This window comes from Suncus etruscus, chromosome 9 (genome assembly GCF_024139225.1).
Source record: "Suncus etruscus isolate mSunEtr1 chromosome 9, mSunEtr1.pri.cur, whole genome shotgun sequence".
NCBI classification, from domain to species: Eukaryota; Metazoa; Chordata; class Mammalia; order Eulipotyphla; family Soricidae; genus Suncus; species Suncus etruscus.
In genome coordinates this window covers 115,189,185-115,215,060 of record NC_064856.1, presented here as the reverse complement: position 1 = coordinate 115,215,060, position 25,876 = coordinate 115,189,185, and the positions used below count along the sequence as shown (strand labels likewise).

The 25,876-nt window shown below is 63.2% G+C and overlaps 1 protein-coding gene across 1 annotated transcript; it reads right to left on the bottom strand.

Annotated features, from left to right (window-relative positions):
• Positions 1-81: 81 nt before the first annotated feature.
• Positions 82-25,232, bottom strand: MUC5AC (mucin 5AC, oligomeric mucus/gel-forming). Its single transcript, XM_049780929.1, has 53 exons — positions 25,160-25,232; positions 24,768-24,933; positions 24,608-24,663; positions 24,191-24,262; positions 23,451-23,510; positions 23,062-23,323; positions 22,856-22,970; positions 22,628-22,718; positions 21,492-21,607; positions 21,160-21,373; positions 20,743-20,868; positions 20,197-20,314; positions 19,920-20,058; positions 19,216-19,326; positions 18,868-18,937; positions 18,561-18,698; positions 17,929-18,093; positions 17,668-17,762; positions 17,245-17,371; positions 16,815-17,070; positions 16,688-16,740; positions 14,948-15,048; positions 14,683-14,834; positions 14,182-14,320; positions 13,919-14,035; positions 13,655-13,834; positions 13,014-13,253; positions 12,766-12,922; positions 12,250-12,378; positions 11,537-11,696; positions 11,228-11,271; positions 10,972-11,151; positions 9,332-9,860; positions 6,438-7,690; positions 5,802-5,840; positions 5,426-5,607; positions 5,045-5,219; positions 4,674-4,924; positions 4,398-4,581; positions 4,063-4,267; positions 3,791-3,969; positions 3,610-3,688; positions 3,410-3,534; positions 3,067-3,098; positions 2,786-2,957; positions 2,536-2,637; positions 1,994-2,034; positions 1,761-1,883; positions 1,582-1,677; positions 1,266-1,385; positions 878-940; positions 686-798; positions 82-391 (listed from the first exon to the last, which is right to left on the bottom strand). Exons 1-53 carry the CDS (start codon positions 25,230-25,232, stop codon positions 82-84), a joined length of 8,595 nt encoding a protein of 2,864 aa, XP_049636886.1.
• Between the last annotated feature and the right edge of the window lie 644 nt (positions 25,233-25,876).

Sequence of the window (25,876 nt, the reverse complement as noted above, 5' to 3'; positions counted from 1 at the left end):
GGGGGTGTGGGTGGCCCTGCTGCTCCCTGGGAGCTGAGGCCACAGAAGGGATGAGTGTGGGGGTCTGAGGAGGGGGCGGCCCTACTGGTGAGGTGCCGCTCCCTGGGCGCTGCCCGACAGCCAGCGTCCGGCGTCCAAGCCCCGGGCCTCCTCCTGAGACTCCGGCTCCTCCCGAGGCTCTGGCTCCTGGGCCCACTCCAGCTCTAGCTCCTGGGACTGGCCCCCGGACCGATGGCAGCGCAGGCCCACGCAGCCGCACTCCTGCACCTGGGAGTAGCTGAAGGTCCTGCGGGAACCGTCGGGGCAGTGCAGGGTCACGTTCGTCCTGGCGACGCGCAGCTCCTGGCAGCACCTGCACTTGCGCTGCAGGGTGAGGGCCTCCAGGGAGTACCTGTGGGTGCAAGAGGTGGGTGGGTGTCGGGCCACACTCACCCCTGGGACCCTGCCCAGGCCTCTCGGGCCATGTCCACTCTCTGGGCCACGCCCCTGTCCCATAAGCCCGCCCACAACGTGTTTACAGCCACGCCCACTGCTGCCAGTTTAGAGCCCCTCCTATAGGCCCAGTCAACCTGGGACCGCCTAACCTCACTCCCCCAGAGGGATGCCCGGCAACGGGCCACCCCCAAGCAGGCCCCAGAGAGGTGCCCAACAGCAAGCAGCACCCCAGGGCCTGTCCCTCACTCACATGGAAGAGGTGTCTCCGCAGTTGCCATGGCAGTAGGCCAGGGGCACGGGCCCAGCCGAGCTGCAGCCCCTCTGCCGGATGACCTGACTCCTGTGGCGCACGGCACACGTGGACTCTGTGTGGACAGGGTGTGGAGGGGGGTCAGGGCTGGCCGACCGGCCGCCCATCCCATCTCACCCCCCGCAGGCACACCCGCTTACGGTTCTGGGTGGGGCAGGTGAGGCAGCAGCCGTCCTTGTCCCGCAGAGCCTGGTCCTGTGGACAGAGTGGGGTGGACAGGGTTGTTTGGGAGACACGTGCGTACGGGGAGTGAGCGGATGAGGATTTGAGTCAGCAAGTGTGTGTCTGTGAATGTGTGTGAGCCTCTATAAGCGCACACGAGCATGGGTCGTGCACGAGAACCTTCTGTGTGCAAGTGTGTGTGAGTGTGACTGCATATCCGTGTGTCTGTGACTGTCCGTGTGCATCTGTCCCGTATGAGTGTGGGCGTGTGGGTGCATCTGAGTGTAAAAAAGCACACGCGAGTGAGTCTGGTGTGTATGAGTGTGTGTTCAGGGATGGGGGTGCAGGCCCGGCTCACCTCGGGACAGCTGAGAGGGGGACACGCCTTCCTGGTAGTGACCACCACGTATCTGTCCTGGTGGTCCTCGCACGTGTGGCTCACGCAGTTGTTGCCCGGCTCCGACCAGGTCTCCCCAGGCTGTGAGGGCCCATGGGCAGGGTGAGAGCCCCTTCTTGGGCACAGCCCCCCCACCCGGCCTCAGCCCTGCTTGGCCATGATGCTCAGCTGACCACCCCCAGGGGTTCCAGAAGGCCCTGCTGCCCGCCCGCCCACCCTGCCCAGCCCCACTGCCACGGGCTGCCAGGCCCTGCCAGGCCCAGACCCCGGCACTCACAGAGAGCAACCGGGTGCTGCCGTTGGAGCTCAGGACGCAGGCCACCTGGACACAGACCCCGCAGCACTGCCCGCTCCGCGGCTGGTACTCGAAGCCCTGAGGGTGACACGCACATGCAGCCTAAGCCCATATGCGCGGCCGGGCCCGGGGCTCCCCGTGGAGGCCGCGTGGACACTCACCAGCGAGCAGTTGGAGTCGCAGATCTTGGTCTCGCAGTTGAGCACAAAGGTGTCGGTGGGGCCGTCCCGGTGGGCTTCGCACTTACAGGTCTCGCACGGGCTCCGGGAGATCACGGCACCGGGCTGGGAGGGGCAGCGTGGGCAGCTCGGACAGGACCCCCCCAGGCCAGCCGTCCTCCCAGGAGCACCCCGGGAACCCACCGGCCCTGAGGCTGCCCCAGTCAGTCTCTTACCTGGTACAAAGTGCCATTGACGCTGCAGCCAGGCGTGAGGACTGAAGGGAGAAGAGGGGCTGAGACGCCTGCAGGACCTGCCCCCCAGGCAGCCCTCCCCCGGGTTAGAGTCCTCCCCTGGGATGGCGCCTCCACGGATGGGATCCTCCAGAGTCAAGCTTCTCCCCTAAGCCAAGCCAGACACCTTCCCTGAATGAGGCGCCGCCCCGAGTTAAGCTCTGACATAGGCTCCACCTGAGTGAAGCTCCGCCCCGAAGTTAAGCTTCTCTCCTGATAGGCTCTGTTCGAGTGAAGCTCCTCCCCTGAGTTAGGCCACACCCTCAGACAGGCCCCGCCCCTGAGTTAAAGAAACATCTACCCTGGTAGACTCCACCCCTGAGTTAGGCTCCTCTCCTGATAGGCTGGCTCAGCCTGAGTTTGGCTCCACCCCTGAGCTAAGCCACGCCCCGACGTTAGGCCCCTCCCCTAGTTAGGTCTCTCCCCGGCACACCCATGGAGCCCCAGTGTGGCCCCCACAATCCCTCAGTGGGGCCCCCACTCACCACAGGTCTGGGAGGGGCAGCAGGCGTCTTCTGGATGGCTCAGCTCCAGGTGGAAGCCTTGGGGACAGTCCAGGGGCCCCGGGCAGTAGCTGGCGTTGCAGCCTGCAGCAGGCAGGAGGCTCAGACGGTCGTCCTCCACCCCTTGCAGGCCCCCCACCCCAGATTGCGCCTCTACCCCAGACCCTCCTGCGTGTGTGACATACACACACACACACACACACACACACACACACACTTCCATGGAACTCACTGCAGCTGTAGGTGGGACAGCACTGGCCAGCCTGGGCGACCATGGGGACAGGCACGAGGCCGGGTGCAGGGCAGGCAGGGGGCAGCGGGCAGGTCTGGGGGCGGCAGGTCAGGGTCCGGCTGGTGGCGTCACAGGTGCATTCCTGGCAGTCAGTGACCACCGTCTGGCCAGGCTGCAAGGGACAGGCAGAGCTGGTGGGTCCTAGATACCAGCCAAGCTGGGACTAGGGCATCCCACATAGCCCAGCCGAAGCCCTGTCCTTTTTCAGCAGCCACACTCACCTCCACGGGCTCACCATGGGGCCCCAGGCATCCTAGGAAAGGGAGGGACGGAGGGAGAGCCGTGGGTCAGCAAGGCCCAGGCACACCAGGCCCTGCCTCTGGTCCATTAGATCACAAGTCTGGTCCACTAGTCTGTGCCTCCACCCCAAGGCCTGGCCGCCAACCCATTAGACCTGCCCCCAGTCCATCAGGCCACGCCTCCATCTCATCAGGCTCCGCTCACATCCATAAGGCCCTGACCTGTTCCCCTAGGCCACGCCTCCATCAGGAAGGCCCCACCCCTTCCATCGAGCCACAACCACATCCATGAGGCCCCGCCCCTGTCCACCGGTCCCAGACTCACCCACACACTCCGTGGACACACAGATCTCCATGCTGGTGCTGAAGAGGGTGCTTCCCTCTGGGCAGAAGCAGCCTTCAGATATTGAACCTTCTGGAAAGGCCCTGTGTGGTGTGGAGGAGGGTTGGTGGGGGCAGGCAGAGGCAGGCAGCTGAGGGGTCGGGGGCTGGGCTGGGCTGGCCGGAGGAGTGGGCACTCACAGGAGACTGGCATTGCCGTAGCAGTAAGTGGGGTTGGCTGGGCCGCAGGGCCGGTATTCTTTGTTGTCCGGGCAGGTGAAGGCTGTGGGAAGGACAGCATTAGAACCAAGCACCCATGCCCCAGCCCTGGATGGAAGGTCTTTCTCCTCCAGAGAGCCCTCCCAGCCCAGGCATAGGCACTCACGGCATGTGTGGTTGGTGCGGCCCCGCCAGTCGATGCACACGGAGTGGGAGGTGCAGAGAGAGGCGTAGAGCTCCAGGCTGGAGCACACCACGTCGGCGTTGCCTGCATAGCACTGGTCAAACACGCAGCCTTGGTAGTAGGGCTGTGGGGGGATCACCGCGTGGCAGGCCTCGAACACCCTGGCATGGGGTGGTAGCCAGTCAGGGACCCCTTCAGAGCTGTGAGGAGCACTGGGCATGAGTCCACCCCCACCACCCCCTCCAAGGCCTCACTCGCTCAGAATCAGCTCGCAGATGGGCGACGGTGGGCAGGAGACAGGCGGCAGTGAGGGCCGCACCCAGGGTTCCGGGGGTGGCCCCTGGCAGGATGGCTGCTCAGCGGTGGTGACCTTCCAGTAGCGGGACATGTCAGAGCAGGAAGTGACGGTCGTGCCTCCGGGCAGGCGACAGTCATCCTTCTGGTCATTGGTGCAGGTGCCTGGGGGAAGGGGCAGGATGGCAACACCTCGCTGGGGCCCTCGAAGCTGGGGGTCGCTCTTGTCCCGCCCCACGCCCACCGCCGGGCCCAGTGGGCAGGCACGAGGGTCAGTCAGCCCCAGCTGGCTCACCGCACTGGCCCTCTGTGTTGTTGGCGAACTTGTCGAGAGGAACCTCCACAGAGAAGATGAGGCCCGAAAACATCACCCGCACACCCAGCTCCGGGATCTGTACGAACATCTTCACGCCCACCTGCGAGACGTCCAGGCCAGCCTTCTGGAAGCCGGGGCTCACCAGCTCGCCATTGAAGAGGATCTGTGGGGATAGTGGGACAGGGATGAGCACGGGGTGAAGGGGACACGCTGAGTGCCCGAGGAGGAGGGTTCGGCCACACTGCCCAGCCCCACCTGGTTGGTCATCAGGCCCCGAACGGGCTGGCGGGTGAGGGTGACGCGGGCCGTGCGGTACTCCACGGTGATGGCCCGTGGGCAGGACAGGCCGTCCCTGGCATCGCAGAAGTAGTTGTCAACGAGGACGCGGAAGTGGCCATAAACGGGCACCACCTGCTGCACCAGCACGTATGTGCAGTTGTCCAGGAACGTGTAGTAGGTCCCATCGAAGGTGATGTAATGTGGGTCGCCCCAGCCGCTACACACGCCTGGGGACAGGGGTGGGTGGATGAGTGTTTGGGGTGCTCAGGGGCCAGGATCTTCCTTCCCATGAGGAGACTGTCCCCTGGAATCTTCCCCCGGGATTTTCCCTCCTCTCCCCCACTCACATTGGCACTGGAGCTGATGGCAGCAGCCGTCCTGGTCGGGCACGGGCACCGCGGGGTATCCATTGGCACAGGTGGGCACAGAAACCGGTGGGCAGGTCCGTGGATTCAGGGAGATGACGTGGTTCCCCTCGCAGGTGGCCTGGGAGCAGTTGGCCATGGCCCAGGTCTCCCCTTTCTGCGGAGCGAGCAGAACAGGGTCAGTGGAGGCAACCAGGGGGTACACAGCAGCCTGGTCCCAACCTAGAACCCTACCTGTTTCTGCTGCTGCCCCTGCCCCAGTGACCTGGCTGGCCCTGAGTTCTCAGCGAGGACCAGCTCATGCTGGGACTCCAGGCCAGTCCCAGTGTCTGTGTGTGGGTCCCAGAGTGGGGCAGGACTCACCTTCCGGGGTGGCACGGCATTGGGGCAGTCCACGTGCCTAGTCCTGGAGGAATTTGGGGTCGGAGGAGGACTGGTGCTGTTCTGGCAGGACTGGTCACTGCCCCTGACCACGTGACAGTCCAGGCTGCACACGCCATAGTAGCAGTGGCCGGACAGGTCAGTCTCCTGGTAGATGATGGAGCCTGGAACACACAAAGAGGGCATGAGAGGCTGCGGGGGGACACTGGCAGTTGGGAACCCAGGGAGAGGCTGGGGAACCTCGGAGCTGGGGATCTTCTCATTGGAAGGAGACGGGACAGGCATTGCATGGAGGACTATCCTGACTCAGTCTGCAAACTGCATGGGGCCGGGGAAAGGAAGGCATGTGGGCACTTACCAGCTGGGTAGAGCTTGTCAGACACGCTGCAGTAGCAGGTGGGGGGTAATGTGAACAGGCTGGAAGGAGGTGAGCTGCTGTGGGTTGTTGGGGATGAGATTGTGTTTGTGGTAGGAGACGAGGTCATGCTGGTAGCAGGAGGTGAGGTGGTGAGGGTTGTGGAAGATGAGGTTGTCCTGGTAGTGGGAGACAAGGTGGTGTGGGTCATGGGGACAATGTGGGTGGGGGTGGAGCAGTTCTCCCGGGGCTCGCAGCACAGCACACGGATTTCATAGTTGAGGCACATCTTGAAGGGGCCCTTCTGGTCCTTGTTCCTGCACACCAGCCCCACGTCGGGGTTGCACTGCACCACCTGGCCCAGCTGAGCGATGCTGACGTCAGGGTGGTTCTCGGCTCTGCACTCCAGCCTGCTGATGTAGTCCCGGCGCCCGCACACCTTCTCGCCCCTGCTGATGATGTGGCTGTAGGTCTCAAAGTCTCCTCCCTTGGGCCCAGGGGTCGGGAAGTCCACATCCAGCCAGCGGGTCCAGGAGCACTGAGGTTGGCAGGCCGAGGTTCCGGCTGTGGCATGGGAGGTGGTAGAAACAGGGGCATGAGTGCTGGGTACATGAGTGGAGGTTGTGCTGGTAGCAGGAGGTGAGGTGGTGTGCGTTGTGGAAGACGAGGTCATCCTGGTAGTGGGAGATGAGGTGGTGGGGGTCATGGGAGACGATGTGGAATGGGTCGTGGGGACAGTACTGCTGGTGGTGGAGCAGTTCTCTCGGGGCTCGCAGCACAGCACACGGATTTCATAGTTGAGGCACATCTTGAAGGGGCCCTTCTGGTCCTTGTTCCTGCACACCAGCCCCACGTCGGGGTTGCACTGCACCACCTGGCCCAGCTGGGCGATGCTGATGTCAGGGTGGTTCTCGGCTCTGCACTCCAGCCTGCTGATGTAGTCCCGGCGCCCACACACCTTCTCACCCCTGCTGATGATGTGGCTGTAGGTCTCAAAGTCTCCTCCCTTGGGCCCAGGGGTCGGGAAGTCCACATCCAGCCAGCGGGTCCAGGAGCACTGGGGTTGGCAGGCTGAGGTTCCAGCTGTGGCGTGGGAGGTGGTAGAAACAGGGGCATGAGTGCTGGGTACAGGAGTGGAGGTTGTGCTGGTAGCAGGAGGTGAGGTGGTGTGGGTTGTGGGAGACGAGGTCGTCCTGGTAGTGGGAGATGAGGTGGTGGGGGTCGTGGGAGACGATGTGGAATGGGTCGTGGGGACAGAACTGCTGGTGGTGGAGCTGGTGGTGGAGCAGTTCTCCCGGGGCTCGCAGCACAGCACACGGATTTCATAGTTGAGGCACATCTTGAAGGGGCCCTTCTGGTCCTTGTTCCTGCACACCAGCCCCACGTCGGGGTTGCACTGCACCACCTGGCCCAGCTGGGCGATGCTGACGTCAGGGTGGTTCTCGGCTCTGCACTCCAGCCTGCTGATGTAGTCCCGGCGCCCACACACCTTCTCGCCCCTGCTGATGATGTGGCTGTAGGTCTCAAAGTCTCCTCCCTTGGGCCCTGGGGTCGGGAAGTCCACATCCAGCCAGCGGGTCCAGGAGCACTGGGGTTGGCAGGCTGAGGTTCCGGCTGTGGCGTGGGAGGTGGTAGAAACAGGGGCATGAGTGCTGGGTACAGGAGTGGAGGTTGTGCTGGGTACAGGAGTGGAGGTTGTGCTGGTAGCAGGAGGCAAGGTTGTTCTAGTAGTGGGAGATGAGATGGTGCTGGTCGTGGGAGAAGAGGTTGTTTTGGGAGTGGGAGATGAGGTGGGACGAGTTGTGGGAGACGAGGTTGTGCTTGTCATGGGGCCAAAGCCAGTGGGGGTTGTAGAAGATGAGGGTGTGCTGGTGGCAGGAGATGAAGTTGTCCTGGTAGTGGGAGACAAGGTGGTGTGGGTTGTGGAAGATGAGGCGGTGGGGGTTGTGGAATGGGTCTTGGTGACAATATTGGTGGGAGTGGTGGAGCAGTTCTCCCGGGGCTCGCAGCACAGCACACGGATTTCATAGTTGAGGCACATCTTGAAGGGGCCCTTCTGGTCCTTGTTCCTGCACACCAGCCCCACGTCGGGGTTGCACTGCACCACCTGGCCCAGCTGGGCGATGCTGACGTCAGGGTGGTTCTCGGCTCTGCACTCCAGCCTGCTGATGTAGTCCCGGCGCCCACACACCTTCTCGCCCCTGCTGATGATGTGGCTGTAGGTCTCAAAGTCTCCTCCCTTGGGCCCTGGGGTCGGGAAGTCCACATCCAGCCAGAGGGTCCAGGAACACTGAGGTTGGCAGGCCGAGGTTCCGGCTGTGGCATGGGAGGTGGTAGAAACAGGGGCATGAGTGCTGGGTACAGGAGTGGAGGTTGTGCTGGGTACAGGAGTGGAGGTTGTGCTGGTAGCAGGAGGCAAGGTTGTCCTAGTAGTGGGAGATGAGATGGTGCTGGTTGTGGGAGAAGAGGTTGTTTTGGGAGTGGGAGATGAGGTGGGACGAGTTGTGGGAGACGAGGTTGTGCTTGTCATGGGGCCAAAGCCAGTGGGGGTTGTAGAAGATGAGGGTCTGTTGGTGGCAGGTGAGATTGTGCTGGTAGCAGGAGATGAAGTTGTCCTGGTAGTGGGAGACAAGGAGGTGTGGGTTGTGGGAGATGAGGTGGTGGGGGTCGTGGGAGATGATGTGGAATGGGTCGTGGGGACAGAACTGCTGGTGATGGAGCAGTTCTCCCGGGGCTCGCAGCACAGCACACGGATCTCATAGTTGAGGCACATCTTGAAGGGGCCCTTCTGGTCCTTGTTCCTGCATACCAGCCCCACGTCGGGGTTGCACTGCACCACTTGGCCCAGCTGGGCGATGCTGACGTCGGGGTGGTTCTCGGCTCTGCACTCCAGCCTGCTGATGTAGTCCCGGCGCCCGCACACCTTCTCGCCCCTGCTGATGATGTGGCTGTAGGTCTCAAAGTCTCCTCCTTTGGGCCCGGGGGTTGGGAAGTCCACATCCAGCCAGTGGGTCCAGGAGCACTGAGGTTGGCAGGCCGAGGTTCCGGCTGTGGCATGGGAGGTGGTAGAAACAGGGGCAGGAGTGCTGGGTCCATGAGTGGAGGTTGTGCTGGTGGCAGGAGGCGACGTCGTCCTGGTAGTGGGAGACGAGGTAGTGCTGGTTGTCTCCGGGCTGTGAGTGGTGCTTGTGGTGGTAGGGCTGGGCACAGGCACCGTGGTGTTGTGACACTCATCCACCATCTCGCAACACTGGATCCGAATCTGGTAGTTGTAGCAGATGGGTGGCAGCTGGTCCTCGTTCCTGCACAGCAACCCTACCTGTGTGTCGCACACCACGTTCTGCCCCAGCTCGGCCAGCGGAGTGTCCGGGTATTCCTCGGCCCGGCACTCCACATTGCGGGGCGCCTGGCAGAAGTGGTAACCTTTGGCCCTGAGGTTGGAGAACGTGTCAAAGTCGCCCCCATTTCTCTCGGGCTGGGGGTAGCTGCCGTCGATCCAGGGTGTCCAGGAGCACTGTTCCCGGTGACATGACACGGTGCTGATGGGGCTGGTGGATGGGCTCGGCGTGGTGCTGGTGCTGGAGGAGGTCGGCGGGCAGGCCCGGGGCGTACAGCACAGCACCCTGACCTGGTAGTTGCGGCAGAGCCCGGAGCCCTGCTCCCTGTTAAGGCAGGTCAGCCCCGTGGCTGGACTGCAGTGCACGCGCTGGCCCAGGGCTTCCAGTGGCACTTCCGGGGCATCCTCGGCACGGCACTGCACTTCCTGGGGCTCCCGGCACACGCTGTGTCCGTGGGCACGCAGGTTGTCCAGGGTGTCGAAGTCGCCGCTGTCTGGACCCCGGCCCGGGCGGCTGACATCCAGCCACTCTGACCACTGGCAGTCCTGCCCACAGCCTGTGGGTGTGGGGGGTGGCAGACTCTGTGTGGAGGTCACCGGGTGGTGCGTGCTATGCACGGGGTGGGGAGGTGTGGTGGGCGCTGTGTGGTGTGCGGTGGTCTCAGGGCTGACGTGTGTGCTGGGCACAGAGACGTGCGTGCTAGGAGCGGTCGTGGTGCTCACCCCTGCAGGCAAAAAGGTACAAGATCGGGGTCAGTTCTTGCCAACAGACTCACTCTGGCCCTTTCCTTGCCCCTCTGCACCTATGAGGAACCATCGGGGACCTTAAAAATCAGGGTCCCAGGGCTGGAGTCATAGCACAGTCAGGAGGGTGCTTGCCTTGCACTTAGCCAACCTGGGTTTGATCCCTGGCATCCCATAGAGTCCTCTGAGCACTGCCAGGAGTGATTCCTGAGAGCAGAGCCAGAAGGAACCCCTGAGCACAGCAGAGTATGGCCCAAAAAACAAAATATAAATAAATAAAAAAGAAAGAGGGCCAGAGACATAGCACAGTGGTGGGGCATTTGCTTTGCATGTGGTCGACCAGGGTGGGACCCAATTCAATTCCCGGCATCCCATATGGTCCTGCCAGGGCGATTTCTGAATGCATAGCTAGGAGTGACCCCTGAGCACCATTGGGTGTGACCCAGAAACCAACCAATCAATCAAATAATCAGTAAATAAATAAAATTAAAAAAAAAAAAAACAAGAGGGACCAGAGAGATAGCATGGAGGTAAGGCGTTTGCCTTTCATGCAGAAGGACGGTGGTTTGAATCCTGGCACCCCATATGGTCCCCTGTGCCTGCCAGGAGCGATTTCTGAGCGTGGAGCCAGGAGTAACCCCTGAGCACTGCTGGGTGTGACCCAAAAACAAAAAAAAAAAAGAGAGAAAGAGACACCAGGGGCCAAAGAGATAGCACAGCAGGGAAGGTGTTGGCCTAGCACGTGGCTGACCAGGATTCAACCCCAAAATCCCGTATGGTCCCTGAGCCTGCCAGGATTGATTCCTGAGCACAGAGCCAATAATAACCTCTGAGCACTGCTGTGTGTGCCCCCCCCCCAAAAAAAGTCAGTATTCCCGGGGATCTCCACCCTCAGGGAGACTCTCGGGGCACTCACAGGACCCTTGTGTGGAGAGATGAGGACTTAGTAAAGACTCAGGCTGAGGGCACATGGTCAGCTTAGTACTCCATGAGGCGCCAGCTCAGCCCCTCGGTGCTCTGGGAGCAGACCGGGGCCATGTCCTATCTGCAGGTAGGTTCCCCTGGGGTCAGCCCGGCCGTCGTCCCTTTTACCATGTGTGGAGAAGGTGAAGGTGGTGGGAGGCGCGGAGGTGGGAGGACACTCCAGGATGCGTCTCTCGATGGTGCCGTTGGCCCCGCAGCTGGCATAGATGCAGCCGCCGGTGCCATCGGTGGTGTTGTAGATGGAGTCACCAGGCCGGAAGCTCAGCCCGCCGTAGATACAGACGCAGGCTAGGGTGCAGAGAGGGCATCAGGACCGGGAACTCTGGGCAGCCCCCCCGAGTTCTTCCCATGCCCCTCCACTCACCTTCACTGTCGTGCACACACGTCACGCCACTCTCGGTGCACGTGCTGGGTGCAAAGGGGGTAGGTGAGCGGCCGGAGGGGAACTGGGGACCCCCTCACGCTCCTAACACCCCATCCCTAGCACTCCTGGGGGCTGTCCGGGGGTCACTTCCCCAGCAGTGTCCCTTGTCCAGGATCTCCTGCACTACACCCCAGCCCCAGCCCATGACAGGGAGGGGCCCACTCAGACCTGCAGGAGGCAGGTGGGCACCCAAGGCCTTGGGGTCCCAGGAGGGGCCTGCCCAGAAAACGCGCCTGAACCCCTTCTCACCAGGACTGGCAGTTCTGCTGCGCGGGCACCTGAGATCCTGGCAGGTAAACCTGGCCAGCGACGTGGCAGGGGGCGGGTGGCGGGGGTGGGCACGCGGCCACGCACTGCATCTGGGCCTCATCGAAGATGGGGGCATCTGGAGGGCACTTGGGGTAGCAGCCTGCAGGGCAAGGGAAGCTGGATCCAGCGGAGGCCACACCCACATCCAAAAGCTCCACCCACACCGATGAAAATTCAGCTCACTGATGGGAAGGCCCACCCACATAGTGGGAAACTCCGCCCACTCTAGAGAAAAGCCCCGCCCACCCACGCACATGACAGGAAACGCATTGCAGAGAAAACCCTGCCCACATCAGGGGAGCCCTGCCTGGCACCACGGGGAAAGCCACGCCCACATGCCTGGAAATCTACACCCCATGCCCCCACCTTGCTCACGTGGCAACTCAGCCACACCAGTGAAACCACGCCCACAGGAGGGAGGCCACGCCCATGTTGTTGGACGCCCCGCCCATGCCACGGAGGAAACCCTGCCCACCTGTTCACGCGGTTGGAAACTGCACACCAGGGAGGCCACGCCCACACTGTGGGAAACTCCGCCCACATCAAACAATGCCCCGCCCGTGTCATTGGAAACTCCGCCCACATTGCAGAAGCCCCACCCCCAGGAGCCCAGAGGGGCCTGGCTGGGGGGGGGGGTGGATAGGGATGCTCACCCTCAAGGCCGGGCAGATCGTGAAGGCAGTGGCCGCTGGGGTTTTGGCAGGTCCTCATGCACGGCGCCCCGCACGGCTGGTAGTGCCACTCGCACTGGCCCTCGGGGTTGTAGTAGTCGCAGAAGAGGGCTGTGGGGGGGGGGCAAGAGTCAGCAGAGCTCGGTGTCCTCCTGAGACGCTTTCCCCGGGCTTGTCCCCACCCTGTCCCCATTCCTGTCTGCCCTCCAGGACCCAGCTGAGACCTGGGGTGCAGTGCCACGCTGGTCTGGGGGATTGAAGGCATCCTCCACCTCCTCCCTGGTCCTCACTGGTCATCTCACTGCTTCCAGAACCTTCGGCCAAACTGCCATCTCCCCCTCCCCGCCACTGTCCTGCCTTCATCTTCCTACAGCCCTCCACCTCGGAGGCTCCTGAACCTTCCGCCAAGCTGTCATCTCCCCCCACCCCAGCCACTTTCCTGCCTTCCTCATCTTCTTCCAGCGCCAAACCCAGTCCCTCCACACCAGGGTCACTCACGGCAGATGTCAGGCGTTCTCCAGGACACGCACACGCCGATGTCATGGCAGGCCTGGGCATAGGCGGCCACGGCGGTGCAGAAACACTCACAATCACCGCCCGAGTCGCAGGCACAGGCGTCGCTCACACAGGCCTCGTAGTACTTGGCGGGCTCCACCTGCGGGTGGAACACACGCAGGTGCCTCAGGCTCCAGGCATGACCCTGGAAGTCCCCATCCCTGCCCTCCCACTCCGTGGCCCCAGCCTACGTGGGCATGGCAGGCGGCGAAGGTGGCGCTGTTGATGAGGCTGCACTGCTTCTGTGCCCACGACTTGCGGTAAGGGTTGGCCGCACAGGGGTCCCTGGGGGCGGACGCATCCGGGCAGGATGGGGAGAATTTCCAGCTGTTGCCGAACTCCAGGGCGTTGCCCACCACGGACTGGCCCCGTGTGGTGAAGTCATTGAAGGCCTTGTCGTCGAAGTTCCCGCAGAGGCCGCAGACCTGGCCCTGAGAACACAGGTGGTGACTGGGAGGTGCCCAAGGAGACGGGCCACCTCAGGACACAGGGAGGAACACGGAGGCTGGTCAGTCCCTCCTGGATTGTGTGGGAGATTGGAGGGTCCTGAGAAGGAAGGTCCAGGTGGGTCGCACGTGCCCCTGACACCAGCCTAGCCTGCACCCGAGGGTGAGTCCCAAGCACACCAGCTGGCTTTATGGGGAAGGATGTCTTGCGGAGAGGGCCAGTGTTCAGCAGAATGGACAGGCGCGGAGGGCCACCTTGCCTCATGGGACTTGGGCACAAAACTGCCATCCCTCCCCCTTCCTGTCTCTGTCTCCATCTCTCTGTGTCTCCCTCCATCTTCCTGTCTTGATGTCTCTAGTCCTGCTGCCCTCGTCCAGGGCCTCACCTTGAACTTGGGTTCGAGCCTGAGGAAGAGGGTGGTCTTCTTGTCCCACAGAAGCACCAGGCCAGCCTGCGTGTCCACCACCAGGTAGATGCCCATCTGGCGGATGGAGAAGGGCGCGACCCGGCCCGGGGCCCTCTCGATCACCTCGGCCTTCCCGTCACTCAGCCGGAGCTCGGAGCTCTATGAGGAGAGTGGCTCAGGACTGCGACGGGGACACAGGGCCACAGGGGCCTGGGGGTGGGGGCACCCCGGCCGCCCACTCACCCCCAGGAAGAGCTTGATGGCCTTGGAGCAGGTGGTGCCTGTGGTGCCGCAGGGCACGTTCTCAGTGACCACACGCAGGGTGTCCTGGGAGCTGCTGTTCCCGCTGCCGCAGTGGTCCTGGGGAGAGGGGCCATCCGAGGGCTGTAGAGGCCTGTCCCTGCTTGGGTCTGTCCAGTCCCTGGGTCTGTCCCATCCTTGGGTCTGCCCTGTCTCTGGCCTGGCCTGTCCCATCCCCTGTCTGACCCATCCCGGCCTGTCCCTACCTGCAGCAGTGTGTACTCGCAGTCCCCGCTAAAGCTGTAACGCTGGCCGTCGAAGGTGAGGTAGTGGCCATCCCCGTAGATGGCGCAGGTGGCCAGGCACGGCTCGTCTGTGCACTGCCATTTCCTGTTCTCACAGGTGCTGGGGGAGAGGCAGCTGTGAGCCATGTGGGAAGGGAGGGGGTCCCCTGGGCGGGTCCCCCCGCTGCTTGCTCAGGCACATCACCTCTTGCTGCAGGAGCCCGAGAGGTTCGTGCCCCAGATGGCCCACACATACCTTGCAATCCAATATGTGTGTGTCCATGTATGAACACATATGAATAAATACGTGGATGTGAGGCTTGCAGCAATGACTTGCTAAACTATGTATTGCCACTTGTGTGTATGCATGAAACACACATGCACATCAACACGTGTGTGGCATAATACATGAACAGACATGCCTGTGGATTCACACATGCACACAGCAGACACCGATGGGCATGCACAAATGTATGCACGTACCAGGTGTTGCAGCCCACACGGATGCTCTGGCCGGGCTGGTAACTGGCCTCGTTGTGCACACAGGGACACTCCGTCTCGGCCACGCAGCCTCCTCTGCCGTCAGCCACCAGCCCATCAGGGCACACACAGCCCGACACACACTGAGAGTTGTACTGTGGGACACGACAGACTGGCTTCAGGGGCAGAGCAGAGCCACACGGACACAGAGCAGTGAGACACGGGGCAGCAGTGACCGGGTAGCGGTGCCAGGGCATCCCAGACTCACACAGTCCATGTCCAGGGTATGGCAGCTCTTCTGGCAGGCAGCCCCGGGGGTCCCGGCCGTTGCGTTGCGGCAGTCAAAGTAGACCATGGGTGGGGCACACACTGGGGAGAGGCACTGCTCAGGGACCCGGGAAACTCCCAAGAGTCCCTCTGACCCACAGGCGTCCAGAGATGGAACTGTCCGCCTCGTGGTGTGTCCGCATGGTGTCCGTATGTCTGTGTGGTGTGTCAGTGCGTGGTGTGTGTCTTTGTGGTGTATGTCTGTGTGGTGTATGAGTGTGGTGTGTGTCTATGTGGATGTGTTTGTGTGTTGTGTGCGTCTGGGTGAGGGTGTGTGTATGGTGTATTGTAACCCCACCCCAGATTTACGTGTAACTTTACCTGCAAGACCCTCCCCATTCCTGGGAGGGGTCTTGGGAGATTATAAAAGGTTTGGCTTCAGGGGCAAAAAGGGATTGAGATTTGTCTGGATGCAGCGTGGAGGAGAAAGCAGGAGGAGATGGCGGAGAAATAAGGTACTATGCAGGGCTGAATAAGGATCCAGCATAAATGGTTATGTCAGGCCACACATGTGGTGGCTAGGGCATGAATAAAGCTGCGATTTCCTGAAGCCTGTGTGTATGATTTACTCGCCTCTACCTGAACCCAGATACCCACCAGCTGGGGGTTGCAGAAACCCACGTGGCTTGGGGCTGCAGAGAAAAGCCTCCATCGCCATCGACCTCCACCCGGCTCCATCCTAAGGGCCTTCTTTATTATTTTAATCAACAGTGTGTATCTGGGTAGTGTGTCTGAGTTGTTGCATCTGTGTGGTATATCAGTGTGGTGTGTCTGTGTATCGTGTGCCTCTCGTGAGGGGGTGTCTATGGGGGGGTGTCTGTGTGGTGTGTATTTGTGTGGTGTGTGTCTGTGTGGCATGCTTCTTTTTTTTTTTTTGTGGTTTTTGGGTCACACCCGGCAGTGCTCAGGGGTTATTCCTGGCTCCAGGCTCAGAAATTGCTCCTGGCAGGCACGGGAGACCATATGGGGCGCCGGGATTCAAACCGATGACCTACTGCATGAAAGACAAATGCCTTACCTCCATGCTATCTCTCCGGCCCCCCCCCCTTTTTTTTTTTTTTGTGGTGTGGCATGCTTCTGTGTGATGTGTGAGCGTCTATACGGTTGTGTCTATGTGAGGTGTGCATCCCTGTGGTGTCTGTGTGGTGCGTGTTGGTGTAGGGTATGTATTATGTGCATCTGTGTTGTGTGTGTATCTATGTGGGGTATAAGTCTGTGTGGTTGCGTGTCTGTGTGGTGGGTGTCTGTGCAGTATAGTTGTATGGTGCATATGTCTACGTGCTGTGTCTGTGTGGTGTGTTGTGTGTCTGTCTTGGTGTGTTGTGTGCCTCTGGGTAAGGGTGTGTCTGGTATGTCTCTTGCGATGTGTTGCCTATGTGGTGTGTGTCTATGTGGTTGTGTCTGTGTGTCTATGTGTGGTGTGTGTCTGTGCAGTATAGTTGATGGTGTATATATCTATGTCCTGTTTGTGTCTGTGTGGTGTTTTCGTGTGTGTGGTGTGTGTCTGTGCAGTATAGTTGATGGTGTATATATCTATGTCCTGTTTGTGTCTGTGTGGTGTTTTCGTGTGTGTGGTGTGTGTCTGTCTATGTGTGTGTTGGCATCGCTGACCCTGACCCATTCACCTAACTGGAAGAGCCCTTGAGCTCTGGGGGGGGGGGGCATCTGAGGTGCAACTCACCTGGGGCGGGGCTTTGTTTTCCGATGCAGGTTAGGGTGCCCTGAGTGCAGGTGCTGCAAGAATAGGGGCCTGTCAGTGGAGGACCGCCTGCACACCCTCCTCAGCCACCCTCAAGGCAGGCTCTCACCAGAGGGCGCCGTTCTCGTGCAGCGACTCCCCGCTGGGGACCATGGTGCCCTCGTGGTAGCAGGGGCAGCGGCTGGCAGGCACACACTTGCCCTGGTCATCCAGGAAGGTGTCAGCAGGGCAGGCACAGCCGTCCACGGGCACGAAGCTGACGGCGCAAGTGACATCACTGCTGCCCCGGGCCCGACAGCTGGGCTGGCAGGTGCTGATGTGGTACTGGTAGGTCATGGACTTGGGGCAGCTGGTCATGGGTTTTGCTGGGAGGTCACAGATGAGGCATCAGGCAGACTCTTTGGTTCCAGACCCATCCCAGGGATTCCACATCCCAGGCCTGTCCCCCCCCCAAAAAAAAAAAACCCTGCAGCTGGGTCCCAGCAAGGACGGTGGAGCCTCCGGTGCAGCCAACGGGGGCCGGACACAAAGCCACTCACTGCAGGCGCCATCCCTCCAGCCGTCCAGCAGCACGCCCTTGGCCGCGCAGGCACGCACGTAGGAGGACAGGGCCGCACACATGCAGTCCTCACTCTTCTCACAGTTACATGTGTCGAACAGGCAGTTCTGAGGGCGAGCGGGGCATCAGAAAATCCCCCTGTGGCCTGTGTCCCCTCCAGGTCTCTCCAGCCCTTAACCAGACATGTCCAGACAGCTGGTCTCAGACCCTCAGCCTCCCCTCTGACCCAGGTGGTCCCTGTGCATCATGGGAAGTTGCCTTCTGGGGGTTGAGAGCTAAGACCAGCCAGTCAACAGGGAAGGAGGAAGTAGGTGGGCCTTGTGAGGTGTGGGAGGGAGGTTGTGGTCGATGACCCTGGGTGGGGGGTGGCTGGTGATGGGAGGACAACAGGAACAGGCATTACCGAGTAGTAGGTGGCCGGGTTCAGCACGGCGTGGCACGGGGAAAAGGGGCCCTGGGCATCTGTCAGCCTTGAGCACCAGCGCTGGGCGTATTTCTCTGTGGACAGAGGCAGCGGGGTCACAGAGGCCGGAGTACACACACCCGTGTGGCCCGGCCATTAGGGAGCCCAGCCGGGCTGTAGAGCAGAGACCACAGATCTGGCTCTGCCCCTTCCTCCCTCTCTGGCCAGAGAAGCCCAGCTGCCCGTGTGGTGGACACACACCGTTCTCCACGCTGAGGGAGCAGGGGTCCTCGAAGCTGTTCTTCACGTTGGGGCAGGTGGCCTGGGTCTTCCAGGTGTTGGCGAAGGCGGCAGCCGTGCCCTCCACCACGCCGCTGAGCGCACGGAAGTCGTCGGCCTGGTTCTGGTTGAAGTTCCCGCAGAGGCCTGGGAAGAGGAGCAATGAGTGAGATAAGAGTGGCCAAGTCGATGCTAGCACCCCGTGAAAGGCAGCAGTTGCCCCCAATCTCCACGTCCCCCCCAGTCCACTGGCAGATGCCGGAATCTGAGTCTGGTCCCTGCCTTGCACATAGGCCCTGCCTCTGGGTCTAGTCCCATTCCTGGCCACGCCCCCAACACTAGCCATGCTCAAGGCACTGGTCCTGCCCCTGCCCCTGCCCTCGCCCCAACACTAGCGATTCCCCCAAACACTGGCCATGCTCATGATGCTGGCCATGCCCCTGAGTCTGGCCCCTCCCTGACCCTGGCCCTGCCTCTGAGTGCACGGAAATGGCCAGACTAGTTCTGGTTAAAGTTCCGCAGAGGCCTGGGGGTGAGGAGGGTGAATGAGGCCTACCTGGGTGGCCCCCCAGCAGGGGTCAGGGAGGGGAGTCAGGGCCAAGGGTGGCACTTACCAGAAGTCTGTCCCCGCAGATGGGGCTCCAGCCGCACAAACACCTGCATGGTTGGCTCCAGCTGCACGTCCAGCTGCAGGCCCAGCTGCGTGTGGGCAATGATGAAGGAGGTGGAGGGCCGGAGCAGGGTGACGTTGGCTGGGGGCACAGGGACAGACTCAGTGGGCTGTGAGGGTGCAGAGCAACCCGCAGGGAGTGCAGAGGAATGCTGAGGCAGGGGTCTACCAGGGAACGTGGAGGGTTGGGTGAAAGGTCTGCGGGAGGGCAAGAGCCAGGGCAGGGGTCCAGCGGGGAGCGTGGGGCCCACCTGCAGACACGGGCAGCTGCGTGTAGATCTGGTTCACAAACACTTCCCCGCTGGCCTTGATCTCCACCACCTGGAGGCCACAAGACAGCAGCGTCAGGAGCACTCCGACGTGCCCTGCCCCTCACCCACCTGACTCTCCTCTCCCAGGCGGATTCATTGGGGTCACGTTTGAGGGCCACAGCCCAGGGTGTTCAGGAGACCTGGCAGTGCCGAGGTGGAACTCAGGCTCCCCCGTGAGTCCAGCTGTCCAAGCCCCCTGGGTAGCCCCGGAATGCCGCCGTCAATAACGAGGCTGTGCCCCGTCCTTGCAGCGGGTGTTGAGGGCTATCCCAGAGGACACCCCCTCACCGTCTGCCCTGCTCCCAGACTCAGCGTCACGCTCTTCAGACAGGTCTCGCTCTCCGACACGCCACACCTGCGCAGCTCGGCCAGCACGGAGAAGGCGTTGCCCAGCAGGGGCTGCAGGAGGGACGGAGAGACAAGGGCTCAGACCACCACCAGTCCATCAGACCAGTCCTCCCCATCCCCTTCCCAGGCCACTCGGCCCTGCCCGCCCAGCTGCATAGCCACGCCCATTTAGTGCTAGACCCGCCCACTCAGCTTACTGGCCATCGCCCTTGCTTTTAGCCAAGCGCCCTGCTCGCTGTCCTGCCCTGATCTCAGCTCCTCCAGTGACTCAGCCACGCCCACCACCGGCTTGGCCCCGCCCCTGTCACTCAGCCACGCCCACTCGGCTGACAGGCCCTTCCCTTGCTCTTAGCCACGCCCCCAGTCACGCGGCCACGCCCCTGCTGCCGCTTAGGCCTGTCCCGGATCTCAGCACCGCCCACTCTACTTGGCCCCGCCTCCTGTCGCTCAGCCACGCCCATCCACCTGACGAGCCCCGCCCCTTGCTGCCAGCCACGTCCCTGATCTCAGCGCCTCGAGTGACTCAGCCACGCCCACCACGGCCGTGGTCCCGCCTCCCGTCGCTAAGCCCCGCCCGGCCGCCGATAAGCCCCGCCCACCCGGGGGACTGAGACTGAGTCCCCCAGCCCGCAGGCCCTCCGCACCTTGGCCAGCACGTAGCTGCAGTCCCCGTGCACCGTGTACTGCCTCTCGTCGAACGTGGAGAAGTGGGCGCCACCCACAACCGCGCAGGTGCCCGGGCACGGCAGCTCCTGGCAGCTCCACCGGCCGGCAGAGCAGGTGCTGCGGACAATGGCCGGGCGGGCGAGCTGAGCCTGCGTCTCTGGGGCCCGGCAGGGGAGGACAAGCGAGCGGGTCTCGGCCCCCAGGGAGCTGCGGGGTGGGGTGGGGTGGGTGCGACGGGCCGGCCAGGGCGCCTACCAGTTGGTGCAGTCGGTGGAGTAGCTGGCCCCGGGGGCGTAGGGCACCCCGTTGTGCACGCAGGAGCACTGGGCCACCGGGATGCAGCCGGTCTGGCCGATGTCGTCGAGCACGGTCCCTGGAGGGGTGGGGAGAGGACAGGCTGTGAATGGATGAGGCCGAGGGTGGGCGGGGCTTGCGGAGCAGGCCCGTGAATGGACGGTGGGCGGGGCTGTCGGGCCGGGGGCGGAGCTGGGTGGGAGCGGGACGAGGCAAGGCCTGTAAGTGGCCGGTGCTGCGGCCTGGGGGCGGGGCTCGCGGGATGTGGGCGGGGCCGGCGAGGGAGGCGGGGCCTGTGAATGGATAAGGCCGAGGGTGGGCGGGGCTCGCGGGACCAGGCCCGCGAACGGCCGGTGGGCGGGGTTTGCCAGCGGTGGGCGGGGCGGGGCGGGAGCGGGACGAGGCGAGGCCTGCGAGTGGCCGGGGCTGCGGCCGGGGGCGGGGCTCGCGGGATGTGGGCGTGGCCGGAAGCGTCCGCCGCGCCCTCCCCTGGCCGCCGCCACTCACCGTCGGGGCAGAAGCAGCCGGCCGCGCAGTGGTCGTCGCAGAGCTGCGCGCGCTCGGGGTCGGAGCAGGTGTCGGCGCAGGGCGAGCCGCACTCGCGGTGCTGCATGCCGAGCGGGCAGGCGGCGGCTGCGGGGGAGCGCGGGCTCAGGCTCTGGCGGTCCCTCCCTCCGTCCCTCCGTCCTTCTCTCTGTCCCTCCGTCCCTCCGTCCCTCCCTCCGTCCCTCCGTCCCTCCCTCCGTCCCTCCGTCCCTCCCTCCGTCCCTCCGTCCCTCCGTCCCTCCCTCCGTCCCTCCGTCCCTCCCTCCGTCCCTCCGTCCCTCCCTCCGTCCCTCCGTCCCTCCCTCCGTCCCTCCGTCCCTCCGTCCCTCCCTCCGTCCCTCCGTCCCTCCCTCCGTCCCTCCCTCCCCGGGCACTCACGGCAGAGGTCGGGGCGGCGCCAGTCGGCCGGGCGGCCCCCGGCGTGCGCGCACTGGCGCGAGAACTCGGCGAGCGTGGCGCAGAGGCAGCGGGCGGCGCCCCGGGGCTCGCAGGCGCACAGGTCGCGGCGGCAGGCCTCCAGGTAGCCGTCGGCCGCCACCAGCCCGCCGCAGCCCGCCAGCGGCCCGCCGAGCAGGAGCGCCTCGCACAGGCCCTGCGGGAGCGCGACATGAGGCCCAGGAGGACGGGGAGGAGGAGGACGGGGAGGGAGGGAGGGAGGGCGGAGGACGAAGCGCGCCAGGACCCCCCGCCCGCCCTCGCCCCTCGCTCACGGCGGCGGCCGAGCAGTTGGTCAGCGGCTCCGGGGCGGGCGCGGGGTCCTGGCACTGCTCCGTGGGGCCGTCCAGCTTCTGCAGGTTCCCGAACTCCAGCGGGCTCAGCGGGGCGCCTGGGGGGGGCAAGCCCGGGTTCGACCCGCCTCTGGCCCGACCCGCTTCCCGCCTCTCCTCACCCCCAGCTCCCTCTCCCCTTCTCCCCACAGCCCCTGGCTCAGCTGATTGCCCACCCCTCAGCACCCCCAAAGCTGCCTCTCCTCAGCCCGAGCCCATCACACTCTGGGGTCTCGCCTCTCCTCTTCACCCCCTCGCGCCCCACCTCTCCCCACATCCTGCCTCTCCCTCATGTCCAGCCCTTCTCTCCACTAATGGCCCCCTCTCCTTCCCCCGCGTCCATCATGCGCTCCTCAGCCCCTGTGTCCTCTCAGCCAGATGCCCTGCCTCTCCTGAACCCCAGCCATCCTCCCCGACCCTACCCGTGTTCCTCCTCCACTCACCCACTCTGCCTCTCCTCACCTCCACAGCCCACCCCTCTTTACCCCTTGTCCCCTTCTCACCTCCTGTTCCTCCTGTCCTCAACCCTATATCCTACTGTGTCTCCTCGCCCCCGGTCCCTGCCTCTCCTAACCCGGTCCCGAGTCGGCCCTCCAAACCCCAGAGGCAGCTGCTCAGAACTCTGAGGAAGGAGATGCCGCCCCCCTGGGCTTCTGGGGACCCACACCCCGCGCTTGGGGGCACAGGCGAGGCTCCCAGCATGTGGGTGCCAGAGACGGGACTCAGCTGGGAGCAAAGGTGGGGGCCCAAGTAGAGGCAGCCGTGGCTCTGACCGAAAGGGTTCTGGGGTGGCCAAAGCAGAGCACTGGCCTGGGAGCAGCAGGCAGCCAAGAGCTGTCCTGACTCTGCTCACAGCATGCAGCGTGCTGAGAGAGTGGCACGTGTGTGCTGGGCTGTGTGTATACACACGTGTGCTGAAAGTGCACGTCTCTGCAGGGCTGTGTGGATGCCCGTGTGAATCCAAGAGCTGAGAGAATACACACGTGTGTGGCAGGTTGCATGACTGCCCATCAGGCTCGTGCGGGCTCACATATGGACCCTGCACGGACACCTGCTGCAGAGCTCAGGCAGGGCCTCACCGTTGGAGTGGAATTCGCCGAGGTCAGGGATGCCATTGAAGTCTCCGCAGAGCCCGCAGGTCTGGTTGGCATATTTGGGGTCCAGCTCCAGCTGTGGGGACACACCAGACGCTGACCCCACCGGGCACGGCCCAGAAGGCAGAGGCAGCCGGATGCGGGAGAAAAAGCCGAGGCGACGTCCAGGAGAGCCGCCCTCGCCCCGACCACCAGCCTCCCCGGGCCCCTCACCAGGAGGCTATCGTCCTGGTTCCACACGAAGACCAGGCCCAGGCGGGCCGTGACCTTCAGGAAGTTGCTGTTGCGCTCGACCGTCACCCCAGACTGGCTGAAGGGCAGCTGCACCCTGCGGACAGACAGCAAGAGAGGAAGAGAGAAGGACGGGCTCGCGGCGGGCTCCAACGCTCGCCCAGCCGGCTCCCCGGGCTCAGACTCACGGGTTGCCGTCCACCAGCACGTCTCTCTGGGCCAGCTGCAGGACCAGGCCGTCCAGCTTCAGGGTGATGCCGCACACCGTGGTGGCGTTGGTCCGGGAGCAGCGGCGCAGCTGCACGTTGAAGTCCTCGTAGGCGCCACCGCAGTGCGAGGACAGCACGTAGTTGCACAGGCCCGGGAAGCGGAAGACGGCGCCGTCGAAGGTCTTGTAGTGGAAGTCGCCCCACGCGCTGCACACCCGGCCGTTGTGCGCGGGGTTTGAGGCTGTGGACCAAGCAGGCTGGGGCTGAGGCTCGGATCAAGTTCCAGGAAGACTGGGGGGCCCCGGTGGGAAAGAGGGAGACACACACCCCCACCCGGCCACCCTCACCCAGCTCATGGTCTCACTCACCTCGCACCACAGGGATCGTCCTCAAGGGTGGGAGAATAGTCGCCCCATGCACCGAGTCACCTGTGAAATGGGTGCCGTGACTCCCAGGCCTCAGGAAAAATTGGGGGGGACCTTTCTGAGCCCCCCCCAGCCCGGCTCCCGCATCGGTGCAGACCCGAAGCTGCTTCCACCTAACAAAGTGCTGCCCTTCGGCCATAGCGATAGCACAGAGAGAAGGGCGTTTGCCTTGCACACGGCCACCCCAGGTTCGATCTCCAGCATCCCACATGGTCCCCAAGCCTGCCAGGAGTGATTCCTGAGAGCAGAGCTAGGAGGAGCCCCTGAGTACCACCGGGTGTGGCCCATACACGAAACTAAACAAGTGCTCCTTGTCTGTGATTTAGGGATGCTGACCCAGGAGCAGGCCTCAGCCCTTGGCCCACAAGGCCTGTGTTCCCAGGAGCCAGGTCCTCGGTGTCAACCCAGACACCCCAGCTCTGAAGCCTGGCAGGGGCCTCTCTGGGAGAGTCCCGAGAGCCTGCAGACATGGCCCGTGCCTGCTCCCCCTCCAGCTCCTGCTCTGGGCATCTACCGCCCCGGTGTGGGATAGATACAGCAGGGCCCATGGGTGGGAGAGAAGATGCGGGACTGACTGGGCAGCCTCCAGCCTGTCCCCCTCCACCTTCAGCCGGGAGCCGGCCGCCCACCAACCACCCACCGGCTGCCTGACCAACCTCACAGGGCGCACTGGGAGGACTCACCAGCTGGGCTCTGTACCACAGGAAGCAGATGTGAGAAGGTGTTGTGTTCCATGGAGTTCTGCTGGGCCAGACCTATGGGATACAGGGATCAAAGCAGCAGGAAAATAGGGTGCAGGCCCTGGGTCACTGTCAGGTCCTTCTGGACCCACCAGGGGCCTGGACGTGAGTCCCTCAGGCCTGCCATGTGGGCTGAGGATTGATTATGCAGGAGGAACTGAGGGGTGGGTGCAGGGCTACCCCTAAATGGGCATCTGGGACTGCGGTGACTGGGTGCACCCAGAGGTCCAGCAGAATGAGCAGAGCCAGTAGGTGCATTTCTAGGTGTTGTCTAGAGCAGCACAGAGCTGGTTGTGTGAGTTTCTGAGGTGCAGGCCCAGGATGGAACCTTGCTGGCTGCACCCAGGGGCCCCTCGGTACCAGCAAGGGTGACCAAGCTCCGGCCTGCATCCAGAACCTCCATGCTCAGGACCCAACTGGGGAGGTTCCGTGTGGGAATGAGAATCCCAGCTCTCGGTTGGACACCGTGTGTGCCCATGGGTCATAGAGAACCCCGGCTTGCCTGCCTCCCCACACTTGCCCAGCCTGAGACTCGGGGACCCTGCGGATCCCAACGGGAAGGAGCAGACAGGGTGGACGGGCACTTCCTCCAGGCTGGTAGGGATCTGGGACCCCCACGGCTGCAGAGTGCTGGATGAGCAGTGGGGAGCACCTCTGGGGAGCACTCTGCCCCTCAGCCAACAGCCCTGCAGGTCTCCAAGTGTGGTGGCAGCTGAGGCCTAGGACAAGGACCAACTAATGGGTCCTCCACAGCCGGAACTCCCCCAGAGTGGAATCCACTCAGCCAGGGCCCCTATGTCTGAGATCCTCATAGACATCACCCCCATAGCTGGGACCCCCATAGTTGAGGACCCCCCTAAATGGGACCCAGTGCTCTGAGCTGCCTGCCACGGAGCCGGCTGTGAACCTCACCTGTGTGCCGGACACAGGCCAGGGTCAGGGCCAGGGCCCAGAGGGCGGCCGGCTTCCTCCGGCCGAGGCCCATGGTGCAGAGGTGCACGCCGCTAGGACGCACCCTGGGGCGCAGGGGCCTTTTGTAGGCCCCGAGCTGGCAGCAGCCCTGAGGCTTCACGTGGGCAGGCAGGGCAGGGCACTGGCTTCAGGCAGGTGGGCGGCGGCCAGGTGTGGCTGGATTCCTGAGGGCTCCTGTCCGGGCACTTGGGCATCCTGCCAGCCCTGCCAGCACCTCCCGGAAAAGGGCCCTCGCCTGGGCCTGAAGCTGAGTTTGAATCTGTTTTTGTTTGGGGGTCCCACCCGGCGGCGCTCAGGGGTTCCTCCTGCCTCTACGCTCAGACTTTGCTCCTGGCAGGCTTGGGGGACCCTATGAGATGCCGGGAATCGAACCTAGGTCCGTTCTGAGTCTGCTGCGTGCAAGGCAAAAGCCCTACCGCTGTGCTCTCTCAGCTCCCCTACCCCCACCCCCGATTTTGAATCTGAGCCTGATCCAGCTGGGAAGCGACTGCAGCCCAGATGCTAAATGCCGAGGGAGAGAGGGAGGGAATGAGTGAGTGAGAGAACACGGGAGTGGATGTGTGAGAGAGTGTGTGAGAGAGAATCCGTGAATGAATGAATGTGTGAGCGTGTGTGGTTATGAGTGTGAGTCTGATTCTGTGTGAGTGTGGGTGAGTG